Source organism: Hylaeus volcanicus, chromosome 5 (assembly GCF_026283585.1).
Source record: "Hylaeus volcanicus isolate JK05 chromosome 5, UHH_iyHylVolc1.0_haploid, whole genome shotgun sequence".
Taxonomy (NCBI): domain Eukaryota; kingdom Metazoa; phylum Arthropoda; class Insecta; order Hymenoptera; family Colletidae; genus Hylaeus; species Hylaeus volcanicus.
This window is the reverse complement of record NC_071980.1, coordinates 24,082,130-24,099,885: the sequence shown is the minus strand read 5'-3', so window position 1 is coordinate 24,099,885 and position 17,756 is coordinate 24,082,130. Positions and strand designations below refer to the sequence as shown.

At 37.9% G+C, this 17,756-nt stretch overlaps 1 protein-coding gene across 1 annotated transcript in view; it reads right to left on the bottom strand.

Annotated features, from left to right (window-relative positions):
- LOC128876975 (ankyrin-2-like) overlaps nucleotides 1–17,756 on the bottom strand; it is a 94,024-nt gene that overhangs the window by 16,836 nt on the left and 59,432 nt on the right. The window contains exons 25-33 of the mRNA XM_054123848.1: nucleotides 17,449–17,653; nucleotides 15,325–15,514; nucleotides 14,329–14,464; nucleotides 13,676–14,006; nucleotides 13,392–13,595; nucleotides 9,660–9,898; nucleotides 9,348–9,402; nucleotides 8,536–8,760; nucleotides 1–5,434 (exon numbers count right to left, since the gene is read on the bottom strand). The exon at nucleotides 1–5,434 is cut by the window's left edge and continues 2,315 nt beyond it. Of these exons, the coding sequence (XP_053979823.1) occupies nucleotides 1–5,434; nucleotides 8,536–8,760; nucleotides 9,348–9,402; nucleotides 9,660–9,898; nucleotides 13,392–13,595; nucleotides 13,676–14,006; nucleotides 14,329–14,464; nucleotides 15,325–15,514; nucleotides 17,449–17,653 (7,019 nt within the window). The remainder of the gene's footprint in view (nucleotides 5,435–8,535; nucleotides 8,761–9,347; nucleotides 9,403–9,659; nucleotides 9,899–13,391; nucleotides 13,596–13,675; nucleotides 14,007–14,328; nucleotides 14,465–15,324; nucleotides 15,515–17,448; nucleotides 17,654–17,756) is intronic.

Here is a 17,756-nt window from a genome sequence, read left to right as displayed (position 1 = left end):
TCGCTAACTTTGTCTTTGGCGTCCTTTGCAGCTCCCGTAACTTTGTCTTTAGAATCTTTCACACCAGATAGTACTTTGTCCTTCGCTGCTTCCATGTCTCTCATGGTTTCCGCTGCGGCTTCGCGTGCACGAGCCTCTTCCTCTGCAGCTTCTCTCTTTGTTTTATCGAGAAACTCTTTTACGTCGTCTGTTACCTCATCGGCCGAATGTTTGGCACCCTTGAATAGACCAGACAGGAAGCCACTTCCTTTTTCTTTAGCCTTTTTGGCTTCCTTAGCTGCTTTATCTTTCGCAGTATGCGCACTGTCAGCAGCTGCATCAATTCCTGAAGAAACCTTTCGCTTAACTGCATCAGCATCTTCTTTGAGTTCTTTGGACACTTTATCCTTGGCATCCTTTGCTCCCACTGCTACACCATGAGCTGCTTCCTGTACTTTCGAACCAGCTGTTTTTGCACCATCCGTCACTGTTTCTGTGACAGCCTTCCCAGTGTCAGTTACTTTTTCAACACCATGAGATACTGTCTCGCTGATTTTGTCTTTGGTGTCTTTTGCAGAAGTTTCCAATTTCTCCTTAGCGTCCTTCAAACCTGTTACAGTTTTGTCCTTCGCCTTCTCAGCTCCGTCAACAATACCATGAACAGCTGCTTCAGCCTTGGATTCAACGGTCTTTGCACCATCAGCCAATGTTTCGCCGGCTGCTTTACCAGTATCGGAAATTTTCTGCATTCCGTCTGATATTTTCTCGCTTACTTTGTCCTTAGCATCCTTGGCAGTCGCAGCTACCTTATCCTTTGAATCCTTCGCGCCCGATATTACTTTTTCTTTCGTTGTCTCTATATCCTTTGCGGTTTCTGCTGCTGCTGCACGTGCACGTGCCTCTTCCTCCGCAGCCTCTTTCTTTGTTTCGTCAAGAAATTCATTAACATCCTCGGAAACTTCGTCAGCTGCATGTTTGACTCCTTTGAATAATCCAGACAGGAATCCACTTCCTTTCTCTTTAGCTTTTTTAGCTTCTTTACCTGCCTTGTCTTTCGCCGTATGAGCAGTGCTTGCAGCAGCGTCAATTCCAGATGAAACCTTTTGCTTAAGTGCATCAGCATCTTCTTTGATTTCTTTAGACACTTTATCCTTCGCATCCTTTGCTCCCGCTGCTACACCATGAGCTGCTTCCTGTACTTTTAAGCCAGCTTTCTTCGCACCATCTGTCACGGTATCCGTTACAGCCTTTCCGGTATCAGTTACCCTTTCAACACCATGAGATACCGTGTCGCTGATTTTTTCTTTACTGTCTTTGACCGAGGATGCTACTTTGTCTTTGGCATCTTTAGCAGCCGTTGCAACTTTGTCTTTAGAATCCTTCACACCAGATACTATTTTGTCCTTGGCTGCCTCTACTTCCTCTTCAGCGTCTGCTGCTGCCTTCTTAGCTCTGGCTTCTTCTTCAGCTGCCTCTTTCTTCGTTTCATCGAGGAATTCATTGACATCCTCGGAAACTTCGTCAGCTGCATGTTTGACACCCTTGAATAATCCAGATAAGAAGCCACTGCCCTTTTCTTTAGCTTTTTTAGCTTCCCTCGCAGCTTTATCCTTCGCAGTCACCGCACTATCGGCAGCTGTATCAATTCCAGATGAAACCTTTGTTTTTACAGCTTCCGTGTCTTCTTTTATTTCCTTGGCCACTTTATCCTTTACGTCCTTAGCTCCTGCAGCTACACCATGAGCTACTTCCTGTACTTTCTCACTCGCCTTCTTCGTACCATCAGACACTGCATCTGTGACAGCCTTCCCAGTATCAGTTAATTTTTCAACACCATGAGATACCGTGTCACTGATCTTTTCTTTTCCGTTTTTAACTGAGGATGCTACTTTATCTTTTGCTGCCTGTATTTCATTCTCGGCTTCTGCTGCTGCCTTCTTTGCTCTGGCTTCTTCGTCAGCTGCCTCTTTCTTCGTCTCATCAAGGAACTCGTGTACGTCCTCGGACACTTCATCAGCTGCATGTTTGACACCCTTGAATAATCCAGATAAGAAGCCACTGCCCTTTTCTTTAACTTTTTTAGCTTCCTTCGCAGCTTTATCCTTCGCAGTCACCGCACTATCGGCAGCTGTATCAATTCCTGATGAAACCTTTGTTTTTACAGCTTCCGTGTCTTCTTTTATTTCCTTGGCCACTTTATCCTTTACGTCCTTAGCTCCTGCAGCTACACCATGAGCAGCATCTTGCACTTTCTCGCCTGCTTTCTTTGCACCTTCCGACACGGAATCCGTGACAGCTTTGCCAGCATCAGTCGCCTTTTGTACTCCATCGGTTACTGTCTCGCTGACTTTTTCCTTGCCGTCTTTTACAGAGGATACAACTTTGTCTTTGGCATCCTTCGCAGCTGTTGCAACCTTATCCTTAGAATCTTTTACACCGGATATTACTTTGTCTTTAGCTGTTTCTATATCCTTTTCGGCTTCTGCTGCTGCTTTCTTCGCTCTGGCTTCTTCCTCTGCCGCCTCTTTCTTCGTTTCGTCAAGGAATTCGTTCACGTCTTCGGACACTTCATCAGCTGCATGTTTGACACCCTTGAACAATCCTGACAGGAAACCACTGCCCTTTTCTTTAACCTTCTTAGCTTCCTTCGCAGCTTTATCTTTCGCTGCATGGGCAGTGTCGGCAGCAGCATCAATTCCTGATGAAACTTTGTCTTTTACTGCCTGGGCATCTTCTTTAATCTCTTTAGTCACTTTATCCTTTGCATCCTTTGCCCCTACTGCAACTCCATGGGCAGCATCTTGTACTTTTTCACCTGCTTTCTTTGCACCATCCGTTACTGTTTCTGTGACTGCCTTCCCAGTGTCAGTTACTTTCTCCACACCATGAGAAACTGCTTCGCTGACCTTTCCTTTTCCATCTTTAACAGAGGTTGCAACTTTATCTTTGGCATCCTTCAGACCTGCAATAGTTTTGTCTTTCGCCTCCTGTGCCCCATCAGCTGCAGCCTGAGCCGTCTTTTCCGTTTTTGTTTTAACTGCTCTGGCACCTTCTGTCAACTTGTCGCCTGTCGCTTTCCCAGCGTCAGAAATCATCTGCGCTCCATCTGACATCTTCTCGCTTACTTTATCCTTTGCATCTTTGGCAGCTGCCGCAACCTTATCCTTAGAATCTTTTACACCGGATATTACTTTGTCTTTAGCTGTTTCTATATCCTTTTCAGCTTCTGCTGCTGCTTTCTTCGCTCTGGCTTCTTCCTCAGCTGCCTCCTTCTTCGTTTCATCGAGAAACTCGTTAACGTCTTCGGAAACTTCGTCGGCTGCATGTTTCACCCCTTTGAATAATCCAGACAGGAAACCGCTACCCTTTTCTTTTACTTTTTTAGCTTCTTTGGCTGCCTTATCCTTCGCTGTTTCTGCACTGTCCGAAATACCCGACGAAAGTTTCTGTTTTCCAGCAGCAATATCGTCTTGAATTTCTTTCGCAATGTTGCCTGTACCTTCCTTCGCGTCGTCAATTACAGTTTTTGTGGTTGCACTCGCGTTATCTGTTACATCTAACGTGTCATTTGCGATCTTTCGACTGTCATCTAAGAATTTCGCTGTAGCATCACGTAATGATTTGTCAACAATTAGAGTAGAGTCCTCTTGTGCCGGTGTCTTCTCCCTTGATCTACTCCTAGATTCCCGCGATAGTTTTGGACTTCTAAACATACTAAAGATTCCAATACCCTTATCTTTATCCACAGATTCTGTGTCAGTTGTAGCGATATTTTTCATTGTGTTATCTTCTAAGATAGTGGTTGTTGGTTGACGTGTTTCTTCGTCGCCACTATCAAAGGATGTTTCTTTAGAAGAACTTTTCTCTCTCGATGCGCTCCTCTTCTTACTTTTCAGTTTCGGACTTTTAAACATACTAAAGAAGCCTCCGCTTTTATCTTTGGCTTCCTCATTTTCATCTTTTTGATCTTCGATTGATTTTTCAACGGATTCTTCTTTCGTGTCAACGTGTCTGTCTTGGCTTTGTTCTTTCTGTCGCGTATCTTTAGTCTTCTTTATATCCGATTTACCGTTCATATCTCTGTGCGGTGTGGTTCTATCGATGTCTGACTTCTTCTGTACCTCGGAAATATCGTACGAATGTCCGTTTATTCTATCCTTTGGTATATCCTCGTCGTACTGAACGAACGAAGTGAAGGTATGCAACTCGCTCTTGTCTACGGACTGTTTATTATCGATCGTGGGAATTGGAGAAACAATTGTGGTATCAGCAATTTTCCGTGTATCGTCCAGGAATTTTTCCGTGGTAATTCGAAGCTCCTCGTCGCCGCTATCGAAAGATGCTTCCTTGTTCTTCTTCAATTTCTTTTCTTTGGACTTTGGGCTCTTGAACATACTAAAGAAACCAGTGCTCTTATCTTTATCCTGATCGCTCGTATCAGCCGCGACAGCTGCGGGGCGATCGGGCATATCCTTACTTGTTACTTTTATATCCTGCTTAGTTTCTCCTCGAGTCAGGTTTGTAACGTCTCGAGGTGCTTCTGGAGCCGACGCAGTTCGCCTAGAGTCATCTAGAAATTGCATGGTTATCAGTCTTACATCAGACGCTGCGACTTTTTCGGCAGGTTTCGTATCTGTATGAACTTCACGTTGCGCAACCAAGGGCGGTGATTTTGCTTCGTCGTCGCCGCTATCGAAAGAAGCATCCTTCGAACCGCTCAGCTTGCTCTTCTTAAGTTTCGATCCCTTAAATATTCCCGAAAGTATACCTCCGCTTTTATCTTTCGATTTCTTCGATTCGTCTTCCTGTTTCTCGTCATGTTGCGTGGACAGGTACCGAGCACTGTAAACATCTTCGTACGCGGAGATTTGTTTGTCGGTCGTCGGCTGCGTTTCTTTTGGAATGTTATTTTTCGTAAGAGTTTGCCCAACTGGTTGAACCTCCTTCGTATTCGCTGGCGTTTGTTTTACGCTTACACCTGGCGTTGACTTTTCGTCGAGTTCCTTACCTTCTTTAGACATCATTTCCTTCTTACTAACGATACTCTGTGGGCCACTTGAAATCGTCACTCTATCCTTAGGTGAGGTGTCGTCCACTTGTTTCATCGTTATGGTTTGAGTTACGACAGGTTGATGCCCTGTTTGACTGTCGCTTATCGAAACTATTGTTTTCGACGTAACAACCGTTACGTTAGAATCGCCTTTTCCATTACGAACACGACGCTGTTTCACTATCGTCGGCTCGACGACCGGTACGCCTTGCATCTGTTCGGTAACCGGTTTACTCGATCTAGCACCCTTATCTTTTAGTTCCCATTCACCCAACTGATCCCTAACAAAACTTTGAACTACAGCACCTCTTACCACTTTATTGTCCCGCGCATCATCATCACAAACCACCGACCACCCCTCCTTCGCTAACTTCCCCTTCTCTTTCTCAGCGTCTGCTATTACACCTGTTAATTAAGTATTACATATTTTAGGCATCTGTAAATGTGGCAAAATAAAAAGAACACATTTTTTTTTTTTTAATTTCATATCATCATGATTAGTGTAAGCCAGCGTTCTCGAAATTGCTCTTTGTTTGAGAACAGCGCGGTTAAACTCTCGAGTGGTTTGTGCGTACAGTGTATGTGCTATGGAGCAGCCATCCTCGTATCAAACAATAACGTTTATGCTTGTTTAGAATTCAACCAAATGTCGTAAAAGATTTTAGCTAATTTATATTAAATACCAAATAATAGCAACTAATCCGACGACGTTTTAGGAGCTTTACACTGTGAAACTACAGTTTAGCAATTTTTAATAGAATCGTAATGGATGCCAGGTAATCTAAATACTAATGTTTCATATGTAGTGCAAAAATGGAGAAACGAAGAAGTATAGCATTGCGACAGCTGCTCCGTGTGCCCGTACAACTAGGCCACACATAATCGACCGCTCATGCAACGCCAAAAAATTGCAGCGTACTTTGCTGAAACAAATTAATGGGTCGTGTCGAAGATAAGGAAGGCTATTAGTGGGTCATTAAATGATACACAGAGTTTGCATTATAATACAGTAGATATGAAATGTCGCTGAGAGAGCAAAAGGAAATAATTCGTTACGCAATTAAAATAAAAGCAAGCTGATCAATTTGAAGAGATCCGCATCGGCGCTCCAGAACCTGCGAGTGAAAGTAGAAGATGACAAAGTAAAAGAAGTAAATGTTCTAGTGCCGGCAATTTACCATGAGCTAATTACTTTCACGCTTGTGTATCGTGTCCAGAATCAATACCGTGCGACAATACTAGTTGCCCCATTGTCTTTAAACACAATTGAAACGTACACCTGGTGAACATTGCTATTACTAAAAATCGATTAATCGTTCAAACACACGTGCCGTGTTGTAGGCGTTACACAAAAACTGTTTTCCAAACGACAACGTTTACCGTAAGTCGTACACGATTGAAAGACCAATCTGTGCGTAACAATGCAAGTGAAGTCAAGCAAAATACAGCACACAAGTATCCTTATTGAATTTCAAGATACAGAAAAAACGTCTAGGATGAGTTAGGCGACTGTAAGAAGAAGACGTTAAACACAATTTTTCAAAGTTGTCAGTTTTGGTAACTATCACAGCTTTGGTAACTTTGATCATTATTAAGAAGATCCGACTCTTGGAAAGAAAATTGTGTTTGACATCTTGATCTTCCAAAAGCTTTTATATTATGCGCTGCTAATTTTTTTGAATCTTCAAATCCAAGGATGACAATTTCAGTGTTCTGCTTCTTGTGGCTCACCCTGAACCAAGAACAACCCAACAACACAGTGCTTTCAGAAAAAATAGGCGAAATTAGAAATTTAATTTTTTCGTAAGGCTTCCATATCGAGTTGATCGATCCAACGCTGGTGGCACTCGCTTAATTTACTTTGAACCCCATTAGTAAAATGTATTCAGTCGAGTTAGAAAATGAATCTGCGACTGTTACAGGTTTTCTAATAAAACAGGAAAAATCATATGTAAAAAGAGGTGCAGAAGAAATCAAGTAAACGCATACCTGACGGATCTGCAAGGTCAATTTTCGTAAACTATTGAACTGTCCATCGTACGAAAATAATTTGTTTTTTGTGATTTCTAATTATTTTTATGAAATTTGCATTACGTCATATCTTACCTAATATCTTGTACAGACATATTATATTATATTAGACATATTACAATACGTCTGCAAAAGTATACAAACACAATTACTTCTCCAACCATTGAAGACACAAAGTAGTTGTTTCATTAGAACGCAAAAATATAATACTAAATTTTCTTTCTTAACTAAGTTATTTATAGTTTCATCAATGAATTATTAAATGTTACAGTTCGTAGAACTTTCATTTCTCTGACAAATTTTTTAAATTGGAACGGTTCAGTTAACACTTTATAATTATAGAGTTGATATTAAAATACTCATTTTAATTTTGTTCAATATTTTAAACGGAGCTATGTCTTCACTGACACTGTACCTATTTTTATTTGCACTCCGAAACGCATTTAAAGAACTGAATTATTGATAAATTATGTATTCGATATTAATTGTTGATAGACGATTGTATACTTGGCCACACTTTTTAACATTCGATATAGAAACAATTCAATTGGCTGACAAAACTTTCTTCATACATATTTACTTGAATATTTTACGTATTGCCTTAGTTACTGTTCAGAACCAACTAAGCGATCCGTTGAGACTACGCTGATAAATATAAACACACCTGCAAGTCAGTTCAATTATTCCTATCTCGTATGTAGAAAATGGCGACGAAGCTTAATATGTGTCATCAACATGTATATGGACACTAAAGTATTCGTGAAACAACTGATGAACAGCGTACGCCTTTTACTTCGTATTGTATATGTTAAAATAAATAACTCCATTAAAAAATTAAGACGACGATGTTTCTGCGGTAATTTCATTCAAAATTCAAGTTTAATATTATACGTTTCTCTTCAGTTTAAGCAACGTTTATACGAACAGCATTTTTGTGTCTTCAATAATTAAGAAACAATCGTGCATGTACACTTATTATTAGTCTGAGCATACCGTATACTATACTATCATTATGTTATTAACAATTCACGGAAAATCGTTAAAAACGCTAAAGTTGATATTTATCAATTATTACACTAGACCTATCAAAGCAACAACGAGTATAATTGAAATATTTTTGAATATGTGACTAACACGCAAATTATTTAAATACTATGAACTATACTTTAAATACTAACAACTATAACAATGAACACGATATCACTAGAAGCGAAATCTTGGATATAGAAATATTTAGCATTAGTGATTCGAATTTGACCGACAAATGGTTAATATAAGTTGTCCTCGAACCAAGCGTGATATTAACGCGTTAAATTGATCATGCTGCGTATTCTTAGAAAAATATATATGTAACCACGGATGATAATTCTCCATAAGTTGCGCTGTTTTTATTGCGCGTATTGTTTTTGCAGCTAATCGAAGCGCGGCCCCTCAACCCACCATTCTTGTTTTCAAATAAAACTCAAATCACTTACCGTCGACTATCTTATTGGCGTCTGCGATCACCCTCTGTCGTTTTTCATCTTCGTCAAGTTCGTCGCGTGATTTTTTACTCATCGTATCGGCAACGTGACATTTTTTTTCGAGAAATTCGGCCATAACGTCCCCAAGTTCTTTCTCGTCGCTCGCATATTTATCTTTGATGGGGGTCGAGGTTCCGTTGAATACAGTGCCGTTTGTGATTGTGACATGCTGTTTCGCTGTTAAGTGCAAACAGACGTGATTTGAACGGCGTGATGGAACGACGTAGGTGATTCGTTATTAAAGCATACAAGTTAAATACGAAATAAAAAGCAAATTGCATTTTCAAGCAAATTACTCTTTAGCTGACGTTAATCTTTATCTGCTTGATAAAAGCTATGCTTTAATTTCAGAGTTTGCTGAATTATTTCCAATTAAATGTAGATATTTATATGTATAATTATATACATAATTATATGTATGCATGTATAAATGTATAAGTGCATGTATGTATGCCTATTTATAGAGCAAACAGTACACATTCAGAATAAACACTTGAAATGTACAGCGGAGTCACGAGAGTGCTATTGAGAAATGTAAAATTGAACTTATGAGTTAACTCATTTTTCTTAGCAATGACACGGAGAGTGAGCATATTATTCGCAGAAAAAATATAAGCAGTGACGTCATATCCTTTCCAATGTCGTAATCAGACAAGTATCGCGTCGAATGTATAAGAATTTTGGCCGAAAAGTATTCTTTACGTTACACTTAGAAAAATTTAATTATAATTAATAGATGTTAGATGGAATTTTAAAATACGTACTTGGTGTATCACGTTTAGTGTCAGTAATACTGAGGTCTTCCACTGATTCAGAGTCCTAAACAGACAAATTATTTAAATAAATCGGCTGAAAGTGCATGTTAGAAATGATTATTTATGGTAATGAATTTCTTGAACTTAATTCTCTTAATTTAAATGTAAGCTTTCGAAAATTTTTACCCTTTAGATTATCTTAATTTTATCTTAAGAATGACATTATACAAAAACGACCCATGTCATAAACTACTTCGTATTACGTTTAATAGAGTTTTATGAATGTTTGAAATGTTAACGATCGTGATTACAAATACGAACCTTAGTTCTATTGAGTTCGTAGTCTGGATCCATTTTAGGATCCATTGTCGCGTCACGACGTAGAGAAGTATCCCTTGAAGGTCCCAATTCTTCTTTCAAAGAGTCGAATCCAGGTTGATCTAATCGAACTCTAGCGACTGCCTTTTCCACGTCGTCGGTTACCAGTTCAACGTTAAATATACACTTTTTCACGATATCCTCGCGCCCAATTTTATTCAACGCCTTTTCTAATGTATTTCCTACAAATACAAACACATGTTTGTTTTTTGTGAGCACTAATAATACGCATTTGAAATTTTCATTAGGTTGGTGCAAAAGGTATTGCGGTTTTCGCATTCTCGAACTTTACCATTTAAAATTTTAATAAATTTTCAAATAAATATTGGCATTGATTACAAATATTATATGATTGTTCTCAATATAAGCTATATTTTGATCATTTTAACAATGTTAGAAAAGAAGCAGTTGCGAGCAATATTTTTGTACGAGTACACCAACCTAACATTATGTTTTTTTAGTTTTAGCAAATTTGATACTGGTACGAATCAGTCAATCAAATTTTGTTTATTTCTGAAAGATGAACTAACTACAGACTTGAAACTAAAATTAAGAAGTATAGGCCATCGATATTTGTACACCTTGGAAATACGTTAAAATATTCAACACGCTTCGATTACATTCACATAAATAATTATAAACTTTCCAATCTCAAAGGAAACATGATTGGTACTTTTACCAACGACCTATTTTTCATTGATAATTTTTTTTTTTTTGTCAACACAGACCTGAAGTCATCGATATCTCACATCTTCGACAAGGAGACTTCCTAAATAACAATATTAGCTCACTGACGTGTGTATTAGTCGCTTCATTTCGATACTCTTGATACAAGGATATAAACATTTTCACATTTATGCCTCACCAAGAATAAAATAAAAAAAAAAAATGAAACAATATAATATGTCGTATGCACAAGGAGCACCGAAGACGCGTTGATACACTATCACTTTCACTGTATTCTTACCGGGATAAAGCGCACTTCTGTTTATTTTAACCGATCGCTGAACAGAAACGACGTGCTATGTGCATTGCGGCGATGTGTCAGTGTCATTAGTATTGGCAAAAGAGGGGGGAAAGGAGTCCATAGGTTTATGTCAGGCATAATAATGCAAGGATGAGATCACCAACTACGTTGCTCCTCAGATTCCACGCGACTTAGTCAAACGCAAACGTCTGATTAATTGACCTTGCCGAGAAACAGGTTCTTTTTCAATTTTTTTGCCTGCTACCAAAACTAACGCTTATTCGTTTCATTCGCAATGTTCTATAATTATCGCATAACACGCGGAATACTTAAGGATCAAAATATCCACGCACATAATTAAAAGCTGGATTAAGAAGTAACAGGAATCGAGGCACGCGAGACCTTCACAGGAAAGAGATTGTGTCATAATTCACGAGTATAGATTCAAGAGTAAGGGCATAATGCAGAATACTATACCAGAATAGAAATTCATTGTTCGTAATTTCGTAAATATAGAAGCAGAATAATCTGAAATCTGTATGCAAGTTCACCGATTCAACGGAATAGTGAGTAAAAGATGAAAGTATCCCACTTCGTGGAATTTTTATTTATCACTTTTGTGAGTGTGTTTGTGAAGCAAAATTACGACTATTAGTCGTATAATACTTCTACTGTAATCTGTTTAATATTAGAGCTGATGTATTAGATAATTGTATGCATTTAAATAGCGGTTAAAAATATATAACATAATAAAATTCACATCCAATCAGGAATTTAAACTATATCGCCAATCTATAGGTACGTAGATGGGTGTCCAATCTACATATGTAGATATTTATTATACATAGATATCGAGAAATGTACGTCACTCATTTTAAATGTTACACAGTAGCTATCGTTATAAATAGTTTATGACAATAGTTAGAGGTTTATTATTGTTCTTTAAGTACTTTTTGTAATTTCAAATCAATCGTGAGGAGCGATAGCTTATCGTCAGACTTTGTAATATACACACATCAACATTGTACCATGCATATTACAATTGTATTTAAGGTAAAACGATTTTAGAATATTCATAGAATATAGTGGGATGATTCGACTCTTAGCCAAAAAAATCATTATTTTTATGAAGGTTTTCTTTTAGAGATTATAGTCCCAGGAATAATGTAGTAAAATTTTTGAGTGAAATTTGAAGAAGAAAACGGTTGCAAAAGTAAAATCCTCGAAAATTAATAAAACCTTGAACACGAAATTTGATCAGTTCACAGTAAGCATGACTACCTAACTATTTAACTAAAGTTATATATAAAGTAATATCCGCTATAGTTTTTCTTTTTATTATAACTAAAGAAAGAGACGAGAATTTCAAACGAATTTCGTTTCTAGAAATTTACTTTACTTCGACTAATATGTGAACTCACCCTTGCCACAATTTTGTTTGTATTTGATATCTACTTTGTTGTGTTGTACGACTACAACTTCAGCAATAAAAACAGATTTTTGTCAAATTCAATTTTGGCACAACTGTTATTTAAGACACTAAAGTATTATCCATGCTTGTCTTAATACACGCGTATATTAACTGAGTTTATAAACAAAAACAGGCCACCTCGAGAAGCGATAAGGCTCTGAAATCAAAACTGCTGTGACCCATACGCAGGTCAGGGACGCCTGAATAAGATCACTCCTGACCTACATGTAATCAGAAGTCCGTGAGAGCGTTAGTTATCTCACTGTACACAAATTTTTACGTATTTCTCAAGAATTAGTAAAGACGTATGAATAGTTTTAAAACAATCTCTTCGATAGTTTTATCCTTATAAATTTTTAACGGTACCACTATTTTCCAAGGTATCCAAAGAAGGATCCTTTACGATTGATAGGATCATACGGAGTTCTCTCGATAAGTTGTCGAACGTCACACGAAGGCAAGCCCATGACATCATTGTTTTTATTAGTCAGAGACGTCAAATATTTTATCTGCGACCACTGCGTCCTATATTTATTGTTTGCCCCAGCCATACTCGAAGTACGTTTCGCGGAGCCCTGGGTATCCGCGTAAATAATGCCAACCAAAAGAACGAACCGCTTCATGTAAAATTTACATTGTAAAACGACTACCTATTATCCAGTTTTTTTAATGATTTTTATCAAAGAATAAACATAAAGTCGTAACCATATTTTTTGAAATGGTTGCCATGATATCTCGAGTTCAAGTTGACCGAATTACGTCAAATTTGGAGCGAATCTTCGGCGCATGTGCCTTTATCGTCTGAACCATGATTTTCAAAATCTGATTAATGTAAACATTTTTTTTTTTATATATTTTTAAAGTACTGTCATTTTTTAATTTTCAATATTTCATCATTTTTCTGGTTCGAGACATAGCGACGCTAATATTAATGATTTTCCTTGATTTTTTCATTTCAGATAATAAACGGAACATCTGGAATCGTGGCAACCACAAACATACTTTTTTCAAGAGGGACTGTACAAAATCACTTGTGCTAAGTTTAATTTTGATTACTTTTACCTGCGAAACCCTTTATGAAATTCCTTGGAGATTAAAAAAAAAATCTTCAGAAAGAACTAAAAATTGGCGCTCTAAACTACCCGCTTAATTTAATATCGTGCACGTCGACTTACAGAGAAAATTCCAGGAATCCCTTCTACTGAAAAATATATCATACAATTAACATAAAACTCACCGGTAGCTTTATTTCCGTTGTTCTGCCAAATCTTCAGCATTGCTGCAGCTTGTTGGGCCGGTTTATTGGAGTATTCTTCCTTAATGGAAGTTACCTCGTTCGACGGTATATTTAATTCCTCCGCGAGTTTCTCCCAGTCTGTATCCAACAAATTCGCAATGTCAGTCAACCGTATCGTTGCTCTGTGAATAGCGTCTGGGCGACCTAAACATATAATTAATATTTATGTAACACTCGCGGCTTCATTGTCGGTCCGTCGGTTATCCGATCGTGAATCTACATACTTATGCCACCATCGCGTAGAAAACTATAATTCTTGGACAGCTCTAGCAGATCGACTTCCGAGACTCCTTGTTCCGGCGATATCTTTTCAGGCAATAAAATATTTAGCGTGCATATCGGCGTTTGGGGCAATTCACCCTTGGGAACTTTCGGCTCGCTCATAAACATAATGCGACCCATCATGTCGGCAGCGTCCGGGTCTTTTATCCTCGCTGTGAACGGCACTCTATTTTCTTTGAAAGCTCTAAACGGTAGCTGAAGCTGTTCGCCGCTCTTTAATACCGGCACAAGGTTGCCCGAGAATTCCATGTACTGTGTTTTTCCTTCCAAAACCTGTGGAAGCAAATAGACAAGCTGCAGACGCGTAACCATACGATAATCATCACGAATGATTCACGTATCTACAGTCAGTCGTAAAATTTCTGCCGGTCGCGAATGTGTTAATCAAAATAAGAATATACACATGTTTTCCAATGAGAAACAAGTTTCTTTATTCCGAGCGCGTAAAATTTTGAAGTTCTTGAGGCGGTGAATTCGTTGAAAACGATCTTTTTTAAAGTTAGAAATATTAAAAAAAATAATAATAATATTTGTTGATCCTCGATAACCGCGTGTATTTCTAAAGAGACATATTTATTATTGTATCCTAATTTACCTCGACGTCCCGACTTTTCGCAACTTCCGTAAAATGTTCTTGATTCTCTAAAGTTTTATCTTCTTTATCGTCAGTCATACAGAAAACGCGTAGCCTTGCTTCCAGCGGATCTACTCGCTTTGCAAATACTACAAACCTGCGGACGAGATGTACATCAGTAACAATTTACAGTTGCGTAAGATTGTAATCATGCAGGTAAAACGCAATTAATTGATGCTGCGAATATTTGCGCTGATTAAAAAAATATTCTCATCTACGTTAACCCGTATTTAATCGCAGATTTGGATAATTTATTGAAAAGTCTGATGCACCGATAAAGCGTATATAAGAATATTCCTATTAACTGTGACTACGAGAAATACTCTATGTACGTAGTTCTGTAAGCACACTACCGATCAAAAGTTTAGGTAAACCTACGTCAACTACGGTTTGCAGTTTAATACGAGATTGGGTGTGTACCGTTTAACCAGTTCTTCATTTTATTCTATGCGAACAGAGTTAAAAGGAAGAATCCTGAAAGAAGTTATTGTTTGATGATCAAGTGTTCCTCGTCTCATCTCATTGTCATTTTATAAATGTTGCGTCGGCAGGTGTAGGAATAGATTGAATGAATGAATCAGGCAAATTAGAATTACAAAGGTACGAGAGAATCAGCTATGAACAATAGTACTAAAAAATAAAAAAATGATCAATCGTTGAGAAAGATGTTTTATAATACCTGTCGCGCGATTTGTTATCATTTGGTTCATTTCATCCTACGATAGTTAAACACGTCGATTTCTTTCCCGATTAAATCGTGTACCAAAACTTTTGAATGGTAATGTAAGTGCTACACAAAATAAGAATTCCTCTCTTACTCGAATGCATCTTACCACGCAGAAAAATTGTTAACTTTCAGACGATATCGATCCGATTTTTAGAAGAAATGTTCTACCTGCGATTACGGTAAGTCAATTTTCTTTTTAACACTTAATCTGAGGTATTTCAAAAACGTACTTAGCCATAAAAGGTACGTGTGTCGCATGCGTGTATAGCTCTGTAGCCATTTTCGTGGCTTCGGATATGTTCCGACAATCCATTAACCAGAAGCGAGCGGATACTGTGGTAGTAAAGGAAACGCAATCTTTGACGAACGTCAGCGGCGTCGAACCTGTGACATCCTCCCAGACTGCCCGAGACTGACCCCCTGAACGACATACATACCAAGTCCAATAACATTATTAAAATATGTCCGTGTTGCGAGCACAGAATCGACAGAAGTGAAATGTGTTGGATTAATTCCGATGCGACCGTGATTAATTACAATTGCGACACACTTTTGCGCCTGGCATCTTGAAGATTCCGTTGATTACTGAATATTATCTAACACAGAGTATTTCATCCAACTCGAGCACTTGGAGTATGTCTATTGCTAATAACAACGTGAACAAATATTTCAGCCAGACGTATTTGTTTCGAGGAAGAAAATATAATGCAAATAGGAAGTTGTGTGATATCTACCTACTTCAAACAAATATTCTGCCCTGGAATATTTTTTTTTATATTATTCATAGCAAATGGAACATTTTTGGTGTACAAGTTAAGTGAAACATCCTGTATACTGTAATTTATAAAGGTTAATTGAACATTGAATTATACAAAAATAGAATTGAAAATGAAATTAAAAACTGCAAAAACGGAGTATACCGTTTAAAAATACGATTAAAGTATTAAAGCTTCTGAATCAAAATGTTTAGAAACCAGAGAACAAAAAATGACTAAAAAATACTTAATTCGTTAAAATATTTTGTCATTCAAAAATTGAAATTTCTTCAGCGTAACGGAATAATCAATAAAATTTGTATTTAATATCGGTCACCATAAGTGCGTTGATGTTAAGTGCTCTATCGTGTGTGAGTAATAGAAAACGAAACAAACGTTGACCGAATGATAATGCTTGCCAAATGAAGATAAAGCGTCATTCAGAAAAATCGCGCAGAAAGCAACCGCGAATTATGTGAATATGCGTTTAATGAGATATAAGCGATAAAGAAAGAAAATCCCGTGAAATAATAGTAATCGTAGCGCGTCGCTAGGTTGAAAATATATTTTCCTGTTTCTTATAGCGTTGGTAAACATTGAATAAATTACTTTGTGTTTATATTAACAATTTCACGACATTGTGTTATTAAACCGAATAAAACAGGGGAAACTTTCGAAAACAATAATAACACGTTGGAAACCAAAACCGAGAATTTTATACTCGAACCATTTCTCGTGTATATAATTTGTTAACGCTTGAACAAAGGAAACAGAGCGTAGCTGCAACAAATTGTAATATTAAAGAAACGACAATTGTTAGTCTTCATATCGGTAACGTGACGTATGATACATATTACAATGATCTAAGAATACATATATCATAAGATACACAATTTTGTAAGAGTTATAAATTACAAGCCTAATATCGAAGCAGTTACCAGTCAAACGAATGTGCTGAAACAAAAACTTTGAAGTTAACGCTTACAATGAGCTAGGTAGTAAAACTTTATCTACGTTAATTAATAATCCATACCTAAATGACTCAATCCTAACAATATGCAAGCATTAACAATGAATCACAACAAGATATGTATACAACAATGGTACTCAACGAAATGTTTCTATGAAACATGCAGCTACCATCTCCCTTTTAAATCTCTATCCGAAGGTCTCCGGGACATGCGATTTAATTTCGTGTTGGAACAGAATCGTACGTTTTTTAAGATCAATATTACACGCGATAGAAAATCCTCTAAGCGTTGAGATAAAAATTCGAAAGCATTTATTATCCTTCCAAACTCTTCGAAACTGTTTGTTACGATGCACAGTAACCGTTCGCGTAAGTAGTCATGATAGAATCGTTGGATGCCATACGAAGAGGCTGTAAGTCAGTCCCGACGACCTGAGAACAGACGAAGATGCCTACCGCCCGCGTCATGCCTACTAAACTACAAATTGATCTTCGAATGCGTAAGATGTCTGATAAGAGCATATATACACCAAAGGTGTTGCGACGTAACAGTTTCAGCACTTATCGGTAAGAGATTCTCCAGTAAGACGGTACGCTGCTCTACAATGTTACGTGCAAGCATATATTACCAGTTATGCTGCACAGAAGTCTCAACGTCGGCGCATCTCCCGAATATTGATTAATCATGCCCTTGTTGGCTGCCTGTGGCACGGGTATAGTTAAAGTTATCGGTTTATGGAATTTCCTCCGTCTCGGTTCGACGGTTACGATCGGCGATACTGCCACTCTGTTACCAAGAAGTTTAGCAACCAGATCAGCTGGTATCGGGTGTGCCTAAACATAAATGCAGCTATTCGCATACTCGTCGCAACAATTAGACGCGTTTACGATATAAGAGATATCTGAGGCTTCCGCAGTCCGCTTCTTCGTGATTGAT